The 19806-nt window shown below is 43.5% G+C and overlaps 1 protein-coding gene across 3 annotated transcripts in view; it reads right to left on the reverse strand.

Moving 5' to 3' along the window:
• Positions 1 to 19806, reverse strand: part of LOC117729574 (disks large homolog 1-like) — a 94117-nt gene that overhangs the window by 43983 nt on the left and 30328 nt on the right. For all 3 annotated transcript variants that reach the window (XM_034530789.1, XM_034530788.1, XM_034530787.1), the window contains one exon: positions 266 to 319. In XM_034530789.1, coding sequence (XP_034386680.1) covers positions 266 to 319 — 54 coding nt within the window. The remainder of the gene's footprint in view (positions 1 to 265; positions 320 to 19806) is intronic.

Raw genomic sequence — 19806 nt, forward strand, 5'->3', positions numbered from 1 at the left:
TTCGTAGATCGATACGACTCATTCTAATCTAACAAAAACACGACGATTCATATTTTCAGGGTAAATATAAACAAAAGAAAATATACATATCAATATTATATTCCATTTCTCCCAAAAGATACACATGAATGCGACACATTGGTTCTCTAACGACTGAGATCATATAAAATCCAGAATTGGCCAATGAGATGTTTAAGTATCAGCGGCGTTGAAAGTCCACAGTTGGGTGGAGCTTAGCAGGAAATATATTTAAACCAGTACTCACGTATGGGGGCGTGTCGATGCTGTCGGTGTTGACCACCACTGGAGGGGGGTTGGCCTGCAAGAGAGAACAGCGAAGGGATTAAACTCTTGATATCATCACAGAACCAAAGACATAAGGTCTTTCATCAAGATGCTGCTCACTGTAAGAAACACACAATGAACACACAGAGATCTGTGATATTGACTTACTCGTCTCATGTTTTGGTACAGCATGTTGAGTACATCTGCTACAGATTACCACCACGGAGCGACAGCATCCACCACATGACATACTGCACAGCCCTTATTTTGGACAATATCAAAGTACCACACTGCAAACCGCACTGTAACGTGACAGACTGTTTCATAAAGCTGTTACTGTGCCTTTAAGTACTCTTACTGTCGCAATTCAGCACAGCACCTCAAACCTTTTACTACCTTTACATTTTCTATTGTATTCTATTGGCCGCATTAAATATACAACTCAGATCAATCAAATTTGATCAATTCCTAAATGAAATACCAAGCATTTGCAATCTCCCATGTGCTGTCTACTCCCCCTTCTTCTCTCAGTTCAGTCTCCTCTTTCTCCCTGGCCTCTTTCTAGCGTCCAGGCCTGGACAGTTTGGGGTTAAAGCAGCGGCAGATGATTGAATTGTCTTTCCTCTTGCTTCCTACGCGAGCACAGCAAATGCTAAACCTCACACTACCTAAGAAATAGCCACAAGGGGTTTCTTTCTCCATGTATTTGAAAGATGAGCACCAGCCCCCATGTTATCAGTCCACTTTCTTCTCCACCTGTCTCCACTTTGGCCCTCGTCTCGTCTCACTTTCTCCTCAGAGTATTTAATGCTCGCCAGTCCGGCGTCTGCTGCCTGAGAGTTCTCCAACAAACCAGCAATGACCAAGCCAGTCCATGTGAAATAATCTGAAGCTCCAGCTCTTGATCTGCGGCACCCAAAAAAAAGTTCCCAAACAAACCGGCCAGCCAAACATCAAACAAGCTAGCCAACCAAATGGACAGTGCTCCCAGAATTCACTTCACTGCATCAATGTGCAACAGAGCAGCAATAGCATCTATCTACCCCTCTGAACTAATCTCTACCTCCCTCATCCCTCCTTTCCCCCTCCTTTATCTCCTCACACACACACACACACACACACACATATTATCTCACTTCATGTCTCTCGCTCTCTCTCCACCACATGTCAAACTGTCTGTCAGTCAAGCTGACAGGATGCTTGATCCCACACGGGAACAGAAAGAGAGAGAGGGGGGATCAGAGGGATTATGATGTACGTGTGGTGGGAGGAGTCAAATGTGCCTGCTCAACAACAGCAATGTGGAGCACAGGCTGCAGACAGATGCACCCCCCATCCCCTTAAAACCACGGACATGAGTAAAAAAAAAAAAAAAAAATGGGAGAGAAATAATAATGGGAGAAGAGGCATGGAGAGATTCAGAGAATGAATGAAAGAAGGAGGTGGGATACAGCTCATGGATATTGAGGTGACAGTAAGGGTTGAGATGACAATTGCAGCTGTGTGTGTGTGTGTGTGTGTGTGTGTGTGTGTGTGTGTGTGTGTGTGTGTGTGTGAATGAAGGTGAGAAAGAGAGAGATACAAATGGAGGGTAAAGAATTATGCTCCATACAGAGCAATTATTATCACAAATACTCAGGTCCATCTCCATGGGACATTACAATTTAATCTTTAACCTCAATTGTGCCATTGTGGTGGTAAATCTTCAGTCCTACATTAAAAATCTTGCTTCGATGAAAGTACAGAAGTATATCAACAAAATGTGCTGAACATATATAAAGTAAAAGTACTCATTATGCAGAAGAATGCTTTCTGTCCGAGGTATATTATTGAATATTACATTTTACACACATAAACTGGTAAGAAGCATTAAAGTGCTCAGAAAACTACTCTTCAATCCATCACATTTTATTTATGTTATGATCTCGTTTGCATATATGAAAAGTCTCAATCCACTAGCTAACAAATTTAATAAATGCAGTGAAGTAAAAAGTAGAATATTCCCTCTAAAATATAGTGCAGAAGAAGTACATGCTAATACTAAAATACATGGACCTAAACACTGCACTGGAGTGGAGTACTTGAGTACATGTACTTATTCAGATTCCACCACTTCTTGCAGAATGACACTGTAGATGATTCAACTACCTGCCTGTCAGGCACTAACAGCCCATTGGCTGGCTTAAACTTTACCTGACTCCGTCACCATCGTACCAGCAGCAATGTACAAAATACACACAACCTCTGTGTGTGTCTTTGTCTATATGTGTGTGTGTGTGTGTGTGTGTGTGTGTGTGTGTGCGCTTGTGTGTGTGTCATTTACACAGCCACAAATCCAGTCAGTCTGTCCGCTGGTGATTCCATTGACACGCCATGTCGGACTGCACGCTTATGTAACGTCAATACGTGTGTGTGTGTGTGTGTGTGTGTGTGGAAGAGGTTGTGTTACATGAAAAGGCCAAAAGAACAAACGTGCAAATATAACAAGCACTTACACACAAATACACAAATAAACACACTCACACACACACAATCCATATCCAGACAGTGTTTTGATGCACTATGCAAGTGATTGTTAGTTGTTACATGATTGCTGGTACATCAACTGTGTTATCGAAAGCATAGAAAGAGTTCAAAACCTCCGCTTTTTTCTCATTTGACAACGAGATGAACAGGTGCTTTCATCCAATTTCTTGTGCTCTGCATGGTTGTTAAGAGTGTGTGTGTGTGTGTGTGTGTGTGTGTGTGTGTGTGTGTGTGTGTGTGCTTGCGCAGGGTGCTGGGTTCAGTTTCTAGACCATCATCGTAATAATCTAATTAGCAATTAACAAATGAATCTTCATTTGATGAACAGAAATCCAGAATCCAGGAATATCTGCATGATGCACAGGAGCCAACCACATTGGGCAGAATGTCTAATAATAGTGAAAGACTTAATTCAAAGCTTTGTTTCTGCAACGTCTGACCTTACTAGGTCGAGACTTTGCTCCTTTCTGGTTTTAATTTAGAGCACAGAAGGGCCAATGCTAAGACGTCCACACACACACACACAAACATACTGCACTCCCAATATCACTGTCCACTCTGTCTTCCTAATGTGAAATAAAACCCATTTGACTAATGAGCTAATCAGATGGAGCGCAACTCTAATCAAATCAGAATGGCCATGGTAATCACGCTAATCAGATTACCAAACCTGCTATATCTGATAAGTGTACAGCACAATGACTCCCCAACCAACGGCTCTTCCTTAGCTCACTATGAAGTGCGGCAGGAATGAGTCCTAAACCCGGACATGACTCAGCATTTTTACACTTCCAGTTACCTTGTTTCAAAGTCAATGTGTTTGAGGTAAGATGCCTGATGAAAGGTCTGCGGTTAACACAAACTTGATAGATCGCTAACTCGGATGGGAACGTGATAAAAACCCATTGGCGACCAGGGAGGCGACCAGGGCAATGCTAACTTCCGGGTCGGCCTTCATCCCCGCAGCGCTCTACAGTTTATACAATGCATACACCCGGTCCTGTTACTGTGTGATGTTATCTCGATAACACTCTCATTTAACCACAATCTGCTTACGTCTATTAGTATCAAACATTTCTGAGAAGGGAGAGTCAGAACATGCACACACACTATAAATATAATGCAATTCTATAGACAGCTCAGAGAGCCACTTTATGCTCAGAACAGCACTGAAGCACTTCAGGCTGTCAGCGCTTCACTTAGAGGGCAGTTTGCGGTATAAGTAATAGTGATACAAGTAAGGAGTTGAATACGCGTCGACATCTCACAAGGTGTTATTGTGTGTTTGATGGAGACAATTCTCTCCCCTGTCTTTGTCCCATCATTCCTTTAGTGTCTAATCTATCTTGACAAGTATTGATTTCAGGACTACCTTGAACATTAATGAAATATGCAATCAATGTGGCTACATAGCGTGTGTTGTGTTTCTCAATACAGTATTAATTTTTCAATTATTTTGGACTGTGAGTTCTTGTCAGATGTTATGATATTAAGGACAATTCCAACAAACACTTGAACAATTGCTAACAGTCTAGTTATCTCCTGCCCTGCAATTGTATTTTACTTTTTTAGGTTTGGTAAGATAAGATTAGGCAAATAAAAACACTGAGAGAAGAATTAAAGGCAACCTGTTTTTGATTTCACATGTGCAATAGGACCCTATAGCCTCAACTGACCATCACCCTGAAACTGGTTGAGGCATCTCCTTTAATAACAAAGGCGTAGACTTTTTTTTAATATGAAAAGTATTAATATACATATCTTGTGCTAAAAGTGAAACGTTTTCAAACTTTTAGTACGTTATCAGGACTTAATACAGCCACCTGCGTTCTGTAACAGCTCTTTCAGGTGGATGGTAACTAGTTTGTTAACTTCCCGCGTGCTGTTCTCTGCTAGGAGCAGTGGCCTAACACTACCCACTGTATCCACATCATCCAGCCATCAGACCTACCTGCAGATGGGCCTGTATTGGTGGAAACTGGTGTATGAGCGGCACGTGTGGGGATGTTTCCATCGAGTGTGCGGTCCAGATATACGTGTCATTGGGCCACGGCCTGCCTCCAGCCTTGCCCTTGGCTGTACTCTTTGTGGGACTCTTCTTCACGCTGTCCCTAAGGTTGAGGAACTTTCCTCTGGAGTCCCTGGTGGCCAGGTTGGTTGGCAGTGTGCTCCACCCATAACCGCCCAGCCCTGAACACAGGGAGAGCTGCGGCGAGTGAAACGGGTGGATGGACAGCGACTGGGAGGCGTGAGGAAGAGGAGAAGGGCAGTGATGGTGGTGTTGGTACTGCTGGAACAGCGAGTGGTGACTGGGGGAATGGAGCTGCATCTGCTGCTGCTGCTGCTGTTGGTGGTAGATTTGATGCGTCGATTGTGAAGAAAGCAGGAGACTTGGCGAGGCCGGTTGACGGTAGTGTTGCTGGTTTTGAGAAGGATGCTGCAGCTGCAGCTGATGGTGACTTGGTGATAGGTGAAGCTGGTGGTGGCTCGGCGAGTGAAGTAGGCGATTTGGCGATTGTGGAGCCAGCTGGTAAGTTGGCGATGGCGGAGCTAGCTGATGACTTGGAGATGGTGGTGCTATGTGGTAGTAGCTGGGAGAGGGAGAGGGAAGCAGCAGTTTGGGTGCACGGCAGCCATGTTTCGGAGAATGGAAATGCTGAATTGGTGAGTGCAGCGGTGAAGGCTGAAGCTGATGATTTGGCGTCTGTATTTGAAGTAAATTCTGGTTATGCTTGGTGTGAGAATGGCTCTTTCCTGACTTGGCCTTCCCTTTGCCAGATTTGCCCTTCGCTGGGCCACCGCTGGGCTTCTTGGGGCTACAGCAAAATTCATGGCTGTGGAAGTAAGTGGTCATAGCTACATATACAGATAAATAGAAGCCACAAAGAGATCTTTTTGTGTCGCTCTCACCACATCGTCTTCTTTACAGGGATGACAAAATGGAGTAGCTCCTCAGAATCACTTGTGTACGAATAATGTAGGTCATGCTTCTCCAGAACAACCAATCCTCCTCTGAGTACGGTGCAAAATTGGTAATCCTACCGTTCCTCTCTTTCTGTGTCTAAGATCACTGGAATATAAGACAATGTAAGTATTCCTGTGTAGGTGTTGTTTCCATTTCTTCTCCCTTCATCATAGTCCTGGAAAGCAAAATAATCCTCCTTAGGTGTGATATATTTAACACTACTCTTCTTGGCTTTCTTCCCTTCTTCACATTGACCCTTGTGCCGTCTCTCAGGGTTACAGGGTCAGCAGTAGAATAAAAAGTGTGGTCCAAAGAAGAAACAGAAGGACCACCTGGACAAGTTGAGCCTCCTTTCTGTCCTGCTTTCTCTCAGGATGTCTCTCTTTCATGCGCTCCAATGGAAGACTTGTCTTCCTCATGTGATTACGCTCCACTTCAATGGTCAGTCAATGGTCAGTCACTCAGAGTATCCACCTATGTTGTTGCGCACGCCGACTTTGTATCTGAAGTCTTGGTCGCTCCGTAGACGATGCAGTTTGATTCATATATTCCCCCCCAAAAAAGTAGAAAGTAAAACAGGAGTTTACTCAGATTGGATTCTTTTGTTTGAATTCTTGTGTTTTCAGATTCATTTTCATTCTTTTCATCCAGATGGTTAGAAAAAGTTTTCTTTGTTGTCCTTCTTTCATCTAGTCTTGTTTTGTCTTTCTGTTATCATGATTTGATAATATCCACATCTCTTTGCACAGTTCTCTTTCTCAGGCTCTCATCTTTCTATGCTGCCTCTCTCTCTCAGTGTTTGTCCCTCCCTCTCTCTTCAACTCTCCCCCCCTCCCCTCTCTCTCTCGCTCTCTCTTTCCTGGACTAGCCAATTAGGGGCTTCCCTGGACTCCTGCACATGACAGCAGCCAGGCATGACTAATCGATCGGCGACCAGGGACAGTGATACAGCGCTGAGAGCTCAGTCAGTGTGTGTGTACAATGAACAGAGAGCTGTGATTGGTGGAGGGAAGTTCCTTCCATCAACCTTTGTCTTGTTATTTTAAAACATCCCAAGGCAGGCCGTGTCAGCTGGAGGAGTGTATGAAAAACCTGCTGTGTGTGTGTGTGTGTGTGTGTGTATGTAAGTGTGTGTGTGTGTGTGTGTATATATGCATTGGCCTATTTTCTTGTGAGAATGCATGCTTTTCTGCTTGAAGCGTCTGTCTCCAAGTCTAATCTTTGTTGGGGTGGAACAGGCATTTTAATCTGCAGTTTCTAACAAGTCACCACACACACACACACTCACACACACACACACACACACACACACACACACACACACACACACACACACACACGCACACACAGTCCTCTAGGTATGGTGTAGGTCTTGTGATGATTGGGTAAAATAAAAAGCCAGTTCAGTCAAGTATATGCAGGAGCAAAGCTGGCCTGACAGTAAACACTGACTATGTCTCTCCTCTTTTGAGTTATATAGGAACTCAGTACCACATTGTATCAAGTGATGTTGTACTGAAACTATGTATAAGTATTGTTTGCACTAAACTCATATTAAGTCCTGATTTAAATCACAATTTGGTTCAATTTAATATTACATAGTTTGACTCGAGACAAATGTTAATTGCATTTTTAGAGTTTAGAGTTTATCACTCTTGTCTTCCACTAATTGCAGCAGGGCTGTTGATTTGATCCCCAGCTCCTCCAGACCACACGCTGAAGTGTCCTAAACAATATACTGAACCCTAAACCTCTTCCAAAAGCAAGGCAAGCCCTTTGCATGACAGCTCCATGCTTAGATATAATTTATTTTTTAAACCACCAACATTTTTTATTTTGAAACTCGGGTCTTGTACTGGCACTGAAAGAATAAATACCTACTCAAACCATTGATGGAAGTGATGTGCAGAATGCTCACTATCTTTAATATCAAATTAATTATAGCTTTTGGCATCTTACAGCTGGTATTTCAGAAAGAACACAAGATGCCATTGGTTTATACTTAGAGCTGGATACACACAAACACACACACACACACACACACACACACACGCTATGAGGTCTAAGCCTCTATAATGTCAGTACATATATGCCACAGCTCGCCCCAAACCAACCTGATAAGAGAGGCAGGCAGACGAGGGACATTAAGAAGCAGCGGCCATATGGAGATTACAAATAGATGATAAGATGGTGAGTGTGGTTTGGAGAAAGGCTGTTAAAGCCACCCAGTGTGTGTGTGTGTGTCTGTGTGTGTTCCCTGTGCAAAGTGCTCCTAGTGCCGCAGGCTAACCGCTGAGCCACAAGAGGATGAGCAAGGAGAATAGGCCGTTAGCATCACAACGCAAGATGAAGCCCTCACTAATATAGAGCTGGAAGGGTTGCGGTGTGGATGGTTGAAGATGAAATGAAACAAAGATATAGTGAGTAAAAGAGTTCAGCTTCGAGTTTGGCATTTTAGTTTAGTAGAATCATTTAAATACTCAAGTCTTATCAGGCAAAATCCCGAGTGTAATTTTAGTAGATTGCTATATCCATATCAAAGGAGAAAACATTTCCCTCAAATATTGTGATGTATAAAAACCTCTGAGTCAGCGTGCCCACACCGCGTCAAGCTCCACTTAGTTTTCTACCCCCACTCCCTTTTGACACGGCTCTTAGGATAATTTTTAAGAAACACATCAAATCAGTCCATCAAGCGGGCACTCATCAATTCTGTAAAACGGTTCTCTTAATTCAAGCCTTGTTTTACGTGCAGTGTCAGATTGACCCAATGAAGTTTAAAAATCCAGGAAAAATAACCACATTTATTGAGCGCCGAACCTTTTCTACTCCACTTAATACGTGTAATGGATTTTCAGTAGTGTACTAGAGCCAAACACATGTTACATCTTTACAGGTCAGTCTGACCAGTAAGTGAACTCATCCCCACCCAACAACACACTGTTGCCTTTGTGTCTTAGGAAACAAATCAAGTGTGAAAGCAATCTACGATTATATCTCAGACATTGCAATCCCACTGCTATAAACTTTAAGTCAGTGTTAAATCCTCTTTGCTATTTATCAAACATAATTATCTGTATTTACGATCTCTAAACTTTTGATCTGCTGAAGAGGATCTGTGACTATGTGTTCGATTGGGACAGCAGACATGCCACAACAAATATAATATTGGTAAGGGGCTCTAGTGATTTGCCTAAAGAAGACTTGCAAAAAACATGTTATATATGCATTCTTTCCCAATTCCACTGGATGCCAGAAGACAATATCGTGATACTGAACGTCCCCAGCAGGGGGCCTCAGACTCCACTCAGATGGAGCACTGATGGGAGACATACACGCACACACACACACACACGCACACACACACACACACACACACACACACACACACACACACACAGTAATGTCCACTCATCATCACTGAGTTATTTGTTTCAGCTGTCTGATATTAGCACTGATTGACAGCACGTATGATATCGTACAAAGATACTGCAGTCATCTCTTCTAGCAGACTCCGAGAAGAGATGACAAATGGTGGCAGGAAATGCATGCACACAGGGGCTTTTAATCTAGATTGAGCACAATCATAACACAAAATGATGCACTGTAGCATAATAATGTAATCAATTTTAAAGCTGTTGTTGGGTTAATTGGTTGGTTTCATCTTAGTATAATTTTTGCTTAATCTCTGGCTATTATTTTGCAAATGTCCAATCGGTGAACTGATGTAGAGGGAAACTGCATATTACTGCAAATATTGTAAACTTTATGTTTTTAGGTCTATTGCTAAAAAAAAAAAAATACAAACTGGTTAAAGAAACAACTAAATTAAAGTCATACGTAAATGGACACAGACGAACTGCATAAAGGCTGCAGATACTCTGAAGGTAAAGACCATGAAAACACGGCATGAGATGTTCATTAGCATGTATCACACCAGCAGCCACACACAACATGGCGGAATAAATCGTTTTTTAATTTACAGCGTGTGTTATGATTAGAGCAGGGATTTTTGGGGGGGTTGGAAGGTTATGGTGTGGTGTGAAAGGCAGCATCATTACAGAACTGACATTATGATGACAAAAATAATGTCAGTTTGGATAATTTACATTTGTGTATGACACCCAATCTGGTTCAACAAATATTTCTTATGGATATTTTGTACCAAAATACTTAAGTCACATTTAGTTGTGCTTCATGTGAATTTGAAGCACAGGTTTGTAAAGAATAGATCTGTTTGCTTGAATAGTCAATGAACTGAAATCCAATATCCTCTCTAATTAGTCCAAATACCGCAAGCAGGTATATGCTGAAATGGGACCTGAAATGGGACGCGGTAGCAATAGCTCTACACCACACTCTGCAACACCTGGATAGCCGCAGAACGTATGCCAGGATGCTTTTCCTGGACTATAGTTCTGCCTTTAATACCATCCACCCGGGCAAACTAATCAAGAAGCTGACAGACCTCGGCGTCCCAACTCCCACCTGCAACTAGATTCTGGACTTTCTGATAGAAAGACCCCAGGTGGTGAGAATGGGAGGACGGGTGTCTACCAAGCTCACAGTCAGCACAGGATCCCCACAGGGCTGCTGCCTTAGCCCCAAACTATTCACCCTGTACACCCATGACTGCACCTCCACCCAGGACAACACCATCCTCATCAAATACGCCGATGACACCACCGTCCTGGGGCTCATCAAGGGGAGCGGGGATGAGTCGGGCTACAGGACCCTGGTGAACAACATCCTGGTCTACGGAGAGGAGAACGACCTCATCCTCAACACAAACAAGACCAAGGAAATAATACTGGACTTCAGGAAGAACCCTCCCCCTCTACAGCCTCTCATCATTAAAGGGACTGAGGTGGAGAGGGCTGACGGGTACAGATTCCTGGGGATGCAGGTGACATCTGACCTGAGCTGGACTCTTCACACCACAGCCACAGTGAAAAAGGCCCAGAAAAGGCTTTATTTCATCAGGATGCTCAGGAAAGCTGGCCTGAACCGTCGCCCTCTCACCCAGGCCTATAGAGGACTGATAGAGAGCATCCTCACCGCAGGCATCACTGTGTGGTATGGGAACACCACACAGGCAGAGAGGAAGGCTCTGCAAAGAGTCATAAGGACTGCGGAGAGGATCACAGGGACAACACTTCCGTCCATGGACTCTATGTATGTGCAACACTGTAGTAAAAGAGCAGAGGGAATCATTGGAGACTCACTTCATCCAGCTCACTCTCTGCTCAGACACAAACACTGCACATACAACCTGAGACACAGCAGAGCGGACAGCATCGTCACCCACAGGACACGCTTCTTTAAAAGCTTCTTCCCTGCCACAGTCAGACTAATGGCACAACAGAACTACTGAGAAATGCGCACTCCTTGAAAGTGTGAAAAAATGTGCAATACCACAATCAGTGCAATACCCCCACACAACCTTCCACCAACATCTGAACATGTGCAATATCCCCATATAACTGTCCCCTTCCTCCTCTTTCTTTCTTTTTACAAGCTAGGTACAGCACTAGCCTACAATTTACTACTACGGATGTACTACTTACCTATTATCTCTCCACTCTCCTTTCCTTTCTTATGTTTATTTTTGATAACCTGTTCCTGTACTTAATACTGTAAATACTAAATACTGCATACACTTTACCACTATGTACAGTGTCTTTTGTACAGTGTTTTTTTAAAATATATTTTTCATTCTTCATATTTCTATTATTATTATAATGCAAAAATAATTCCGATGTGTCTGGACTGCTGGTCTAGGCACAGATGGCAAATAAAAAACCTTGAACCTTGAACCTTGAGAGTTAGCAGTGGGTTCGACAGGGGGAGTCTTCTCCCTGGAGCCGACCTCAGAACATTCTCTCACACTGATCAGGAAACAATCCCACGCGTGTGGCCTTGGGTAAGACTTCCTCAGGTAGGACACTCGGTTCAACAGTAACTGAGAGAAAGTAATGCCTTCTCTGTAATGGTCTCAGTGTCTGTTACAGATGAGTTAGCCACTCTTGTCCTCTCTATCTCGGCGTCTCTGTCTTCCAGCCTCGAGATCTCTTCCTGCACAACTTAATTTCTAACTCTGGTTTCAATGCTGAGAGATGCCGCCCTCTGTCTCTCGTTGGCAGAAATGAAGGAGACGCAACCACCACTGCAACACAACAAAAAAGTTTCTATTTAGACTAACTTTCAATACTGTAGGACCTAATTTAAAAGAGGTTGCTCTTTAATGTAAGTTCTATAATTTATTATAAACACACAATAGGTCATCCACTAGCTCACATCGCAGGTACAAAGAGACATAACAGTGATGCTAAAGGCTGAAACTAAAGATTACTTTAGAATAATCCACAGATTTTCTTCTCTCCATTCTTTCCATAAAAATCACCAAAAGGTTGATTAAAATGTTCCATAGTGAACATATATCAATAATCCAATTGCTCATCTTATCCAAACAACTGCCCAAAACCCACAGATATTGAGTTTGTCCGCATCAAATCCACACATTCAGGAATATGGAAGCAAATGTTTGGCATTTTGCTTTTGAAAACGACTGAAATTATGAATTGATTATGAACACAGCTGCAGGATTGTTTCAGCTCTAAACGACTCAACAGCAAACAGGGAAACTCTTTCCATCACAGGTCAAAACTGACCAAGCGAGTCCAAGCAACATGCGGCAAAGTCAAATTACAGGCTTTTCCTTTCTTTTAGTCATAACTAAAGCGCAGTAACCAGCGCTTTGTTTACTAAGACATGGTGCTAGGCAGGCAGGTTCCCTCCTCCTTGAATCACTATGCTGACATTCACTTGTGTCACAGGATGCAGGAGAATTACATTAAACTTTAATATTAATCAAGAAACACACTGAGTGGCCTTTTGAGGAGGCACAGCGATTACAGGTGAAGAGCAATAGCCTCACTTACACGGGACAACGTTTTGTGTTGTCTTTTATTCCCTGTGTAACAATGGCTTCTCTAATTCAAATCAGTGTCTCAGACAGTAACAAGCACTGATGCAACACATCCACGTGTGACTGGAAATCATTCTTCCTGGTTATATCACACAAGCAGACAATGTTGCTGCAAGATTTTAAAAAAAAGCTAACTCTGCAAAGAAGCAATATGGGAAAGCGTCTGATTGTTTTCATCGCCATGGACATCCCGTTATGAAGTTATCATGAGCAGCAGTAGTGTCAAACAATTCCACACTAATTACTGGAGGATAAATGGAGCCGTCATTATGTTGTTTTCAGCCTCATTATTCACTGGTCATATTAAGTGATTGCTCATTGTCAGCTAATCTGCGTTGATTATATCAGCAGAGAACAGTGTGTGTGTGTGTGTGTGTGTGTGTGTGTGTGTGTGGGAGAGAGCTGATATGCAAGCTTCATCCCACACGATGATGCAACACCTCACACACTCTCAAGCACCACAAATCTAATCCACTACTTACTGCCACAATGTGTGTGTGTGCGCGTGTGTGCGTGCGTGTGAATTAAGATTTTAAGTTCTTACTTATCTACTCTTTTTCCTTAACTCTCTCTCAAACACACGCACACACACACACACACACACCACCACGCCACGCTTTGCTTGGTGATCAGCATAACCATGACAACAGCCGATGCCGCCCGCAGTGTAGGCCGGCATCAGAGTAAGATGCTCATTGGTTACCATGGGTGATGGTGGTCCAGGTTGTACACATTTGCATAAGCCCCTCCCACTGACAACATACATTTCTTAAAAGCAACAGCAGCACACAACATGTAAGTTCACGTGTATCAGCTAATTGGGGTCAACCAGAATGGGTTTCAAACAAGGTTTTACCTTCATGCTGCTCCAATATCTCTTCCCTTGTGATGTGAGTGCAGCTCAGGGATGAGAGAACAGCAACAGGTTATGTGGTGAATGTTCCCCTGTCCCATGTTTGGTTGTTTTTGTAAAAAAATAAATGCATGGTACGCCTGCACTGAAGTACAGCTTGATTCCTATGCGTCCGTGACGTATAGTTTCATTTATGCTCAAACAAGTCTGCTGGGAGGTGAAGACTCACAGCTCTGGTGTGAAGATTCACAAAAATAGAACTCGTACTTTAGTCTCTCACATACTGCCCACTCAGCAACAGAGGATCAATGATGACTTGATGTATGCTCTTTATGTTGATGGGTACATCTAAGCAGGTAATGTGAATGATGTATTCACATCGCCCACTTTGAGCTAATAAGCTATTAGATTTCTCTCACAGTCCTGATCAACCACTAATTGTCTCCCTATTATTCTCTCTCTACCTATCTATCTCTTCCTCTCTCCAGCTCTGTCCATCCCTCTCTACTCCCATTTCCTGTGACCACTAAACACATCTTTAAGGCTTTTAGAGCTCTTGCTGAAGAGCCACGATGACTTTCATACCTCTGCTGTAGCACTCATCAATTAAACAGAGACACGGTGGGGGCTAGGGGAGAGGGAGAGAGGGCCACTGTGTGTGTGTGTGTGTGTGTGTATCCACAACCAAAACAATGGGAAACAGTTGGGTCAACTCTTTGATGATTGAAAGTGATAAATTACATTTTAAGATACATTATGAGATCGAAAAACACATGAATTAGAAATGGCGTGCTTTGCTAAGCTGCTCCAAGGCAACATCAATTCTGCATTTTGCTCAGCAAAAAGATGGAACAATATCACTTCGGATCACATATATAACTACAATCAAACAACTTTTACAAAGTCAAAGCCGAAAGTCAACACTGGAGCCACCGAAAGAGACAGCTAATAGCACAAGCCTTCAGTACTATTGTGGTTAGCAGGGATGAGATTTTGCAGTACAATGCTTTCCTGTGAAAAAAATTAAGTAATATCTCCAGACTTTAACATGTTCCAGACCTCTAATTGCCACACTGTTTGTTGTGTTACAGTATATGGCTTTTCTTTCAGAGGGGCAGAATAATGTGATTAAAGAGTGATGGATGGACGTACGTGTGTTTTTGTGCGTTTCTTGTGTGCGTTTTGTGTTTTTCGATCAACCATCGAGATCTAATCTGACTCTGAACACTGAACAGTGAAACAAATGCACACACAGTCTGAAATGCGTACTGGCATATTTCTGATTAGTCTTACAAGGCCAAATCAGCAGTTCCAAACAACTTCCATCAACCAGTTAAAAACAAAAACAGTCTCTCATGCGTCAACAGGGCCAGCAGCTCTGTGTGTGTGTCGTATAATGGCCCATCAGTCATGCAGTAAGTGCCTTGGACAGGAAAATGGCAACACCTTGGGAAAACACTGGCCAACATGATTACTGCAAGGGGGTGGGGTAGGGGGGGTGGGGGCAGTTTTTCCATGGGCTTTGCTGTAAATCTGCAGACAACTGTAAAAGCGCTGCAGGGTTGAACATTGTGTGGCGCCCCGTTCACTCAGGAACTTTAGATCAATAATGCAGGTTTGCATCCAGATACATTACTGCATGTTGTCATCTGCACTACAGAAAGTATTTAATTGTTCGGTGCAACAGCAATACATCATCGTGCTTTCTATCATTCAGGCGTAGGCATTACAATAAGAGCTTTTCAATCCACCTGTTTTTATGATCATTTTGAATCTTTTTTTCACACACGAGGTGGAGAAATGTATCAATAAAAGTAAAAGGCAACAGTGTGATGGATTCAGGCCATGTGAATAAATCATGACGAAGCATGTGGCTTAAATGCTTCGTCATCCACTTTCTCTCCACTGAAGAGACAAAACATTGTGGCAGACAAAAAAAAAAACATCCGTCATGAAGGGCTGAAGAAAGACTGCAATGTTGCTTGAATTAATGCAATATTTTCATCACGTTTCCACATTGTGGTTGTTCACTTGAGGTTTGACTGGTGCTCTTTAAATCAAGCCATCTCTTTGCGCCTTCTTCTCCTGCAATGGTTTAATGGCACCAGACTGGAGAATCAGTGCCGCCAACTGGTTATCGAAGTGCATCCAACTCCTCAGTCACAGACAATCAGCGCTCAGCAGCCGCTTCCTAATGGCCTGAGATTTTATCCTTCTGCCTCTCCTCAGACGTGCTGTGTCAGACAAAGCATCCCAAATATAAGCATTTGGTATTAATATCAAACCCTGAATATTCTTCCAGATGGTTTGCATTTAGGAGCACATACAAAATGAAAAAAGGTGGAACCTGATGACATGAAACAAACTTACATGAAAGGGATTCATGTGTGCACAGAAATGAGCAATTGTGATGATGTCCGATGAAAAGGTTGCTTGGATTGAAGCATCTGCTATGATAGAGCACACTTTGATGCATTATTGTCATTATGGAAGAGGTAAGTTTACTGCAGGCAGTGGCAGCAGCATCTGTCAACATTAGAGGGGCCTCATGCGAAGATCTTCATCGGGTTTAACACAAAGTAAGCCCCATCTGAGTCTGAGTCTGATTATGTGGATATTAATTAAAAGATGTATGCAAGGTTTCTGTATGATGACAATTATTTACAATGTGCGTCCTATGTGTTTGACAACCTACATCCCCCATGAATTGGTGTACATATTCTACATTTATTTCACCCCCAAGGTAGTATTTAAATACAGCTTATTATATCACTGTATTTTAATTGTGCCATAATTGTACATCAGCATGTGAATGGTCATTATAATGCCGATGTAACGTGCAGCTAGCTGGATTTAAACTATTTAACCCATTAAACGTGTTCATAATCAGGCCGTGCTGTGCATTAAATTACATTATGTGCACATCCCATTATTACTCAGTGACACAGTGAAAACTGCTTATAGTGATCAACATGACAGGGGTGTACCGCTTATATGGATACAAAAAGCATAGAACAGAATCAATACAAGTGCTGTTTAAATAAGTCTTGTAATCAAGTCCGCTGACAGTGGTGGGCTATTCATGTACTTATAGATCTATAGCAACATCAAGGCTACTTCTATTTTGTCTCGTCTGATCGCTGCTTATGAGTATGTAGAATAACAGCTGATTGTAGAAATAGGTGTGTGTTACTGAAAAAGAGAAGATCCCATAGTCTTTCTTCAATATATTTACTGTTGTCGTCACTATTAATGTTCAACAAAATGTGTAGGATCAGGCCAAACTGACCAATCATAGGTCTCTACATACTATCTCTATAGGCTGTGGCTGTAGTTACACATGAGCTGTGGCGTAGCTACGTCATCTACGCACATAGGCCCTGTAGAATTTCTAAATAGTATCCTGCTCAAGTATGTAAAAAATGTGCTCCTCATTATATTAAAGGAGATGCAAAGATGTCACTTTTTTCTATAAACCCCACATGATTCCTATAGCTCATTGTGCCAAACAATAACAAAGGCAACATATAATGTGGTGACTCTTCTCTCATCCGGTGAGCCTCACATCTTCCCTTTCTGTGGTCCTGGTCTTGATTTCAATGTGTATTTAAGCGTGCAGTGCCACTGGACGTCGCAGCTAAACGATGGCTTTGCCATGACAACGCACCGGCTCTCTGGATCTCATACACTATGCCAAGGCTTATTGCCATGACAACACTATCACAAATCTCAACCATCAACAGAGAGCTGCTTTAACTTCAATTTAAAAACTCCTTGCTTCCCCCGACTGCCTCCCTGTTTTGGCTTAGGAACTGAAACTAGAGAATAATGGAATGACCAGCCCCATGTACACGCACACACACACGCACACACACACATGCGCAGACCCAACAAAAACCCAGGTTAAGTTACATGCTTCCCACCCTGATCCCCTACCACCCTTCAAGCATAAAGTACACACACACAGACAGACACACACACACACGCACGCACACACACGCACGCACACACAGACACACACACACACACACACACACACACACACACAGACACGGACACACACACACACACACACACACACACACACACAGACACACACACACACACACACACACACAGACACGCACACACACAAAGAGGGTGTGACGTGTGCGTTACCTGGCTAGCATTGATACAGTCGGTGAAGGCACTCCTCCTTGAGAAGAACGTAAGGAGCTGCTGCCAGCGAGAGGAAGAGGTGGAGGGGGAGGAGGAGGCGGGAGAGGAGGTGGAGGGGGAGGAGGTGTGGGGAGGTGCGAGCTCCTCTGAGGAGCCCCGCTTGGGCCCCAGCCTCTGTTTGACTCCATGACAAGCCCCTTGACCCCCGGAGGACCCTCCCACCCTAACGCTGCGGGGGTACAGGGTGTTGTTGCCGAAAATATAGTTCATCGTCTCTGCTGTCGGCTCTTCCCTTAGACACACAAGATAGCGTTCCTTCTCCCCTGCTTCATCTCTAATTTCTCTCCTCTGTCGCTTCACTTGCTCTCTCTTTCTCTGAAGCTCTGAAGGTGTTGCTGTCAAATAAAGTCCAGCACTTCATTATAAGCTGTCACCAGTTTCTGCGGAAGATTATGTTTCTATGTTCATCCTCTTCTCCATTTTCACCTTTTTGTTATCTCTTTATTTTCCCTTTTGTCTTCTTTGGCTCCCTCAGGAATGAGAGAGCAGCTGGCAGATGAAGAGATTAGGAGGAGCTGGAGGAGGAGTTGGAGGAGGAGGGAGAAAGTGCAGGGCAGGTAGACAGAGTCCTCTTAGAGTTTGAGCATCAGTCGGTCTGTGAAGGTCTTTGTACATCGTCAATCCATCTGCAGGTCTGTGTTTGTTGTCCATCCATTTGTCCATCATCCCATCTTCTCATAGCCAGGGGAAATGACCAATATCCACATCTCTGGTAGTCCAAAGCCTCTTCAACTCCTTCCTTTGCTCTCTTCAGAGAGAAGGCAGAGTGAGGGGGAGCGTGGGCCAGGCAACGACAGGATATGAGGATTGATTATTAAAGGGGGTTCACTCTTTCTCTCTGTCTTTCTCCACCCCACCTATTCCTCCCTCCCTCCCTCCTCCTCTCTAGTCCAAGGAGATGACCTGTCAATCTCCCCTCTGTCACTGAGTGTGCTCCCATTAAATATGGAGGGAAGACGGGAGGGAGGGATGGGTGGCTGGATGGATGGATGGATGAAAGGAGGGAGGTGGAAGGATGCAGGCGAGGAGGAGAGCATCTGAAGTAGGAGGACGCTTGGAGGAATCACTGCAACTCTTCTGTTTCTGCTCTCCTCCCTCCTACATCTGTAATGTCGCTCCAAGTCTCCCTCTCTCTTCAGTATAGTACACTATTCAGTCTCTCTTTTTCTCGCTCTCTTTTCCTCCACCTACCCCACACCCACTCTCTCTCTCTCTCCCTCTGCTTGTCTTTCAGCAAATTGTCTTTTCCAGTCTTTTATTGGAGCTGCAACCTGACGCCTCTCTCTCTCTCTCTCACTGTCGTAGTCACTGTGATATTATTACTAGTACAAGCCATGCCCCTACATTGCAGACAGCCAATGACATAACAGAGCTCCCCCCACTCCACTCCAAATACACACACACACACCCTCACACATGCATGTACACACCAACACATGCAATGATGCCTGTTGCAGGTTGAGTAAGATATGAGGTAGAAAACAGCTGAGTGCCACAGAAGTAGAAATGAAATGCTAGCGGCGGCTAGACAGATAACGATATAAGTGTGTTTTGTGTGTAGGTGTGCTCAGGTGTATGTGTCTGTCTATGTGAGTGAGTGTGTGTGTGGGAGAGAGCAGCAAGAGGGACATTTAAAAAAAGGACGTTCACCCAGTTATACCTAGTAACAACAATTAACACTGAAGCACTGTACCAACGAGAATGCTTTTAATATGTGTGCGTGTGTTTGTGCGTGTGTGCCAGTGATTGTGAAAGTGCATTCATGCCTCAGTTGATCGATTTACTGTTTATTTCTGTGTGTATGTTTATGTGTGTTTGTGTGGTAGAGAGATCTTCTCCCGAGGCTGTTTCCGGACACTGCAGCACCCATCTCTCCCACACACACTCTCACTCACTCTCTCTCTCTCGTGCACACACAGACACACAAACATCCACGCGCACGCACAGAGCATGACTCTCACGAATGGAAAA

The sequence above is a fragment of the Cyclopterus lumpus genome, chromosome 4 (assembly GCF_009769545.1).
Source record: "Cyclopterus lumpus isolate fCycLum1 chromosome 4, fCycLum1.pri, whole genome shotgun sequence".
Lineage (NCBI taxonomy): Eukaryota > Metazoa > Chordata > Actinopteri > Perciformes > Cyclopteridae > Cyclopterus > Cyclopterus lumpus.